At 35.1% G+C, this 6,000-nt stretch overlaps 1 protein-coding gene across 4 annotated transcripts in view; it reads right to left on the bottom strand.

Moving 5' to 3' along the window:
• The window catches only part of LOC108362068 (uncharacterized), a 608,307-nt gene that overhangs the window by 89,473 nt on the left and 512,834 nt on the right, over positions 1–6,000 (bottom strand). For all 4 annotated transcript variants that reach the window (XM_017614914.1, XM_017614908.1, XM_017614923.1 and 1 more), the window contains one exon: positions 3,086–3,368. In XM_017614914.1, coding sequence (XP_017470403.1) covers positions 3,086–3,368 — 283 coding nt within the window. The remainder of the gene's footprint in view (positions 1–3,085; positions 3,369–6,000) is intronic.

Raw genomic sequence — 6,000 nt, 5'->3', positions numbered from 1 at the left:
TGTTTATTATAGTATCATACCCTTGTTTAGTTTTTTCCCACATATCTTTCAGTTCGTCTTGCTGTATTGCAAGACCATGTTTATTTTGCTCTGCAGGTGGCGTGCTGCTAAAATCGGATTCAAATTCGATTATTGCCTCTGCCAACCGAATGAACGACTCCATGTTTAAAAATGGTACTTGAATTAAAATCAATCACAGATAAATTCGACGATGTGGTAGCAACCTTACTCTTAGACAAAAATAAATGCTTAGATTATCGAATTTGTTCGCCAAGTATTCATAAACGAAAGTTTCTGCCGCTGAAAAAGATACCAACTCTTGTGGTCGAAACGCCAAACAGAAGAAGTAATTTCCGCAATTGAAAAAGTAGCCGTTAAATTTATATATAAAATAGTAATGGTAAAACTTTATTTAACTGAATATATTTTTCTCTTTCAATTATCAGGGATTCAAATAGGATATGAAAGCTGTATATATACTATATATATAAAAAAGTGACTCGCCACCCAACTGCTATTAATTATGTGTGTAATTTGCAAATACGTTCACAAGACAATAATAACACTCGCAAATTAATACTGCAAGGAATCCACACGCAGAAGTGATTTTGTGAAAATAGTGCGATTGTTAAAGGCAAATTACCGTGCTCGTTTCAGACAAAGAGGTTATGTGTCCTCCGACGATCAGTGATCATAATGTGGTTCGCGAATTTATTGCAACTATTGCCGCACAAGTAATAATACGTTTTACTAACAATAAAAATTAAATTGGTGGTGAAGTAATCAAAAGACCAGCAGAGTCAATTACATATATTACAAATGAATTGCAACTGATAACCTCTTTTCACTGTCGTTTCAATTGTCTGTTACCAGCCGTGGACAGACAGAATCGGTTCGGGAAATTATTTGAACTAATTGAATTAAACAAATGATATCAAAGCAACTGAAAATTAATTGACCGTGGCACCTTTCACTTGTGTGTTTATGTATGTAAAAATGTGCACTTTGCAACCAATCTGAGCCGTCTTTGTCACTCGCGGACAGACGGAATTAGTTCGTTTGGTAATTTGAAAAGCTATGCACAAATTTTCGCTCTTCACAAAATCACCCGCGTGAATCTCGTTTGCAATGGCGTGTGTTTTTCTATGCAATATAAATATAGCACGATTGCTCACAAAATAAATAGATTTATGATTTTATACAAGGTGTATTAAACAAGGTGGTGTTGGGGCGACAGCTGAGTTTTTCGCCGTGGAGGCCATTACGTCAAAATGATGTGTTTGTTGTAACTCATACCAACGACACTATGGACATCAGCGTATAATTTGTTAGTGTAATTTTTTACTTATATACGGCCAACACCACCTTGTTAAATACGCCTTGATTTTATATTTTTTTGAAAGTGCACTTGAATATGTGTGTAACCATGTACCTTGTTTCGTCGGTGACTTTGGTGTGAGGACGCTCAATGGAAAGTGGTATTTGTTGATTGATGCACAGGTTCGGTTTGTGATGGCTTTGTTAGGTTTAGGGCAAATCCGTTGACAATCAGGCACACACGCTGTATGTGATTTGAAACCAATGGACTGTATTGATTGCGGTTGCAAATATCGCTCGCGTTGTGGCAAAATGGTCGCTGGTAGATTCAATGGACTGTATCTCTCAAGAACCGCGCTGGTGTTACACTTGTGGCAGTGTCCAAAAAACTCGCTCTATGTCACAAGAAATGGCGGTGATGAACTTTAGTGTTTCAAACTCTCACGGCTCAGTAGGACCAAAATGTAAAACGTCGCAAGGTTCGCAATTGGACGCACCTTTAGGAAGTGGCCTGGTAGCTGCGTTGTGTCCTCTTTGATCTCCAAAAAGAAGTGACAAATATAATTTGCGGTTTCTAAGTTTGGACCGCCGGACAATAACTGACGTTAAGGGGAAACTTAACGAAGGTTCATTGTCCGGCGGGATACATTGGTTAACGGCTTAGCTGTTGTTAATACAAATGAGCATGTATGAGTGTATAGTATATATGAATGTATGTACATATACCAGCATTAGGGCGGTTCACTAAAAGTGGGAAAAACATTTAGTCTGAAGGCCTTATCAATGTAATTTTGCATCGCGGGTGAGTTCCAAAACTAAATTCGTAGTGGCAAAAATAAAAATAAAATATTTTCTTGTGTTCTATTTATTAAAATAATGTGATTACACACTTGTAAGTTAAAAAAAAACAGAGCTCGTAAAGCCATGAAAGAACTATCTCGCTCAGAGGAGTTATATTTCTTGAGAGCACTAAATAAACTCCTCACATGTTCGGCTCACTCATGAATTTGCATGTATTCGTTCGCGAATGAACAGCGGGCAATTTTTAGTTGATCGCATTTCGAATATGAAAGAGGATAAATTTGTTTGCATTTTTCATTCGCGATAAAATAATGCAGAAATTGATTTGGAATATTCTCGATCATGATAAATCTCATAAATTAGTGAAAACGAATAATCATAAATGAGAATTTCTGAACCCTGATTCCTAGTACATACGTAGGCGCACACAATCATTCATATAAACATAATATGTACATAATAATAATAATAATATATTGGCGCTTAAACATATGTTAGTGTTTGGCCGAGCTTCTCCTCCGATTTGTGGCGTGCGCCTTTTTACGCCGACTCCGAACGGCGATTGCATTTTTATGAGAAGCAGTTATTCATGGCAGAAATACTCTCGGAGGTTTGCCATTGCCTGCCGAGGGGCGACCGCTGTTAAGAAAAAACCTTGTTTTCTAAATTTTTTTACGATGTAATATGTACATATCGCACGTTTAATAATGTAGAGATGTAACTCAAAATTTACGTTTCTGCAGATTTCATTATTCAATTAATAAGGTTTATAAGTATAATATGTCCAGTCTAACAGATAACCAAATTTCCCAAATACGGCGAAGATATGTGTCTTTCCATCTGTCTTTTTGTGTACCGACTGCATGACTGGTTGCGTTTTTCCACAAAATTGAAATTTTGAAATACTTCGTTATATTATTAAACGAGCGATATGTATATGGTGGGATTTTTTTCGATCAATACTTACAATCAATGTCGCGAATCACAATAGCTGGTGCTGGTGTGCCGCTTACACCCTTCTGATAACCGATGACGTTACTTGTTGCCACTTTCATTTGAGCTTTTGATGATATACCTATGATGTCTGGAGATTGGCATAACCCAGAGCTTATTATTGTCGAAGAACGGGCTCCTACTGCATTTGATGGCATAATCATGCCTGCTTGCAATACAAGCGAGGAGTTTTGAGTTCTGTTAGATGATTCAAAGCCGCTATATATGCCGTTATCCGGTCCATATGTTAAATAATTCTAAAATTAAGATAAATGTATAAATATGAGATTGTAATGATTATTTCCTTATCAAAGAAAAATATGTGTATATTAGACTGCATCACTCCCCAAACAAACAAATAAATCGGTACTGTGTTTCCATTGGAATTATCATATATGTAATACTTCTATATTGGCAGTAAGCTAACTTCTCAATGTGTAAGCATTCCGAAATCAGGCAGAGACAGAGACAGTCTATTACCGTTTTTGTCAATGTATTGTGTACTTGAGTGCCGTTTTTGTATATGTGTTGTGTACATGTTTATTTATAAACGTGCAAGCCATGGCTGAGCAGTTTCCCCTCAAATTCGACAGCGTTACACACACTTTCGCAACTTTTTAGCTACCACGCACACATTTACAAATTTGGTATTCGAAATGTAAAACATTTTTCATTTTTTTGTTAGAGCGGAATTCCTACTTTTATAGGAATTCTGTGCGTTAAAGCGAGTAAGAAATATGACAGTTTTTATGACAGTAGGCTTTGTCGAAAAATGTCACATTTGAAAAAAAAAAAGTTTTATAATTTTATAGATATTTCAAATTTCATTTTATGTTCCCGTTGCCGTTGCCGTCGACTTTGCATCATTATTTTTAAGGTATGTACATACATATGTAAATTACTTAACTTGTGCATTTTAATTGATTTTCTCGTTATTACAGATTTGCAACAATTAAAATTAAAACCCACCATCATCTTTAATGCCGTCACCAGCTGATATCGCACGCACCTCCTCCATCACCTTTAATGCCACCACCAACATCGTACCATTACCTTCAACACCGGTACCAGAAGTATCGCCACCATCATCGTTCAACACCGGCACCAGCAAAATCGCACCATCAACATTCCACGCCTCTACCAGCAAAATCACCTTCAACATCGCCACTATTACTTTAAGGNTAGCAGAGCAGATATATTTTTCATTAATTAAAGTTTTCAATTAGCAAGAAGAGGTAAAATATTACACCAACAAGGGGAAAGTGCTCAGTTTTATCCCATCGCCTGAACAAAAATGAGTATTTTAATAAGCACTTTTGTAATTAGTGATAATGATAAAATGAGCACTTATTTGATGCTCAGCTGTCTTGCAGGGTATGTGTTCCTTTTCTTTCGTTCTGTAGTGTTTTCGGACGGTACTAGCTCTTACTGCCAATATAGGAGTATTATATATATGGGAATTATAAAACCTATTATATTTTAACACTTCCAACAAAATTTTTGGGTAAAATATTAAGATTTATGTGAGCTGGATCGATTTGAAACTACCTCCAAAAATTGAGTTTTTTATGAATAAAGTTTCTTAATGATTCAAAAAAAAAAATCCTCTCAAATGATAAAACGGTTCAAACTTAAAAAATTTGCACAAAAATATTTTGTTTAGCTTTTATGCTGTTTTTTTTAGTATTTCAAAGATTGTAATAAGAAAAAATGTAATAACTGAACCTTAACTAATCCGATTTAGACTTGCGAGGTATCATTGGAAAGGTACTTTCTCACCCTTTTTATTTATTTTTCTAATAACCCCATTCAAAGGATGGAAGAGAAAGGTAAGAACGAATGTCATTCCAAGTTAAATTAAGATGTGTTGGTATTTGAAAAATAAGTGGGAAGTGAATGGGTTTTTTCCCCATTGGTAAAAAGAGTGGGAAAATACCTTTATACTGATACTCATAGGCAGAGAACGGATTTTTAGGACCTAAAAACCTATAAAAAAGGCAAAATAAAATAACGAAATAGGCAGGAAAAGGCACTAGGTATTGCAAAAAAAGCAATATAAGGCACTAAAAAAGACAGAAAATACGAAGAACAATCAAAAAATACATTTATTTTAGAAATGTTTATATTACAAGTAAAAAGAGAAAAACTATGAACTAGTTTCATTATATGAAAAATTTGTACTTAGAATCTTTGACTATTTTTAACCGACTTCCAAAAAAGGAGGAGGTTATCAGTTCGTCGGAATATTTTTTTTTTTTTTTTTTTTATGTATAACTTTGGACCACGTCAACCGATTTCGATAATTCTTTTTGCATCGGAAAGGTAGTGTCTCAGAGGTGGTCCCATACTAATCTGGTTAAGATCCGATCAGCGGATCATGAGATATATATATATATAAATATTTTTTTTATATGAGAGTTGAAGTCGGTTTTTTTATTTGCTAAAAATTACTTGTATCCTTTCTAGTTTCTAACTCAAAACTTTAATCTGTATAGTTGTAGAAACATTGAACAACAAGATGCATTTTGAAGTTTTCTGGCAGCATTTTCATTCGATTTTCGCGAAGAAAAGCCTTGAATGTACTAAATGTGTGCTGGAAGTAAGTTGATACAGCGGCGCCCAATTTAAATATGGAACGTTTGAAACGTTCATATTATCAGGAATAAGGGCGTTTTCCTCGCCCTTTACAATTTTATCCACACCCCTTATTGTCACCAAGCCTTCGTTAGCTGAGAAAACGGCTTTGAATTTTACCAACACCAATTTGGCAAGAGGTCTCTGCGCTTCTATAAGCCGCATGGGCAATGTGTATATTTTTTAATCTTAAAACAATTGTAAATGCTATAATCACTCTTTTAAAGGAAGAAAAGGCAAAAAAAGGCAAATATC

Source organism: Rhagoletis zephyria, unplaced genomic scaffold, assembly GCF_001687245.7.
Source record: "Rhagoletis zephyria isolate East Lansing unplaced genomic scaffold, Rhagoletis_zephyria_1.1 Rzeph_scaffold_00021, whole genome shotgun sequence".
In the NCBI taxonomy this organism is placed as follows: Eukaryota; Metazoa; Arthropoda; class Insecta; order Diptera; family Tephritidae; genus Rhagoletis; species Rhagoletis zephyria.
This window is presented reverse-complemented; position numbering and strand designations above follow the sequence as displayed.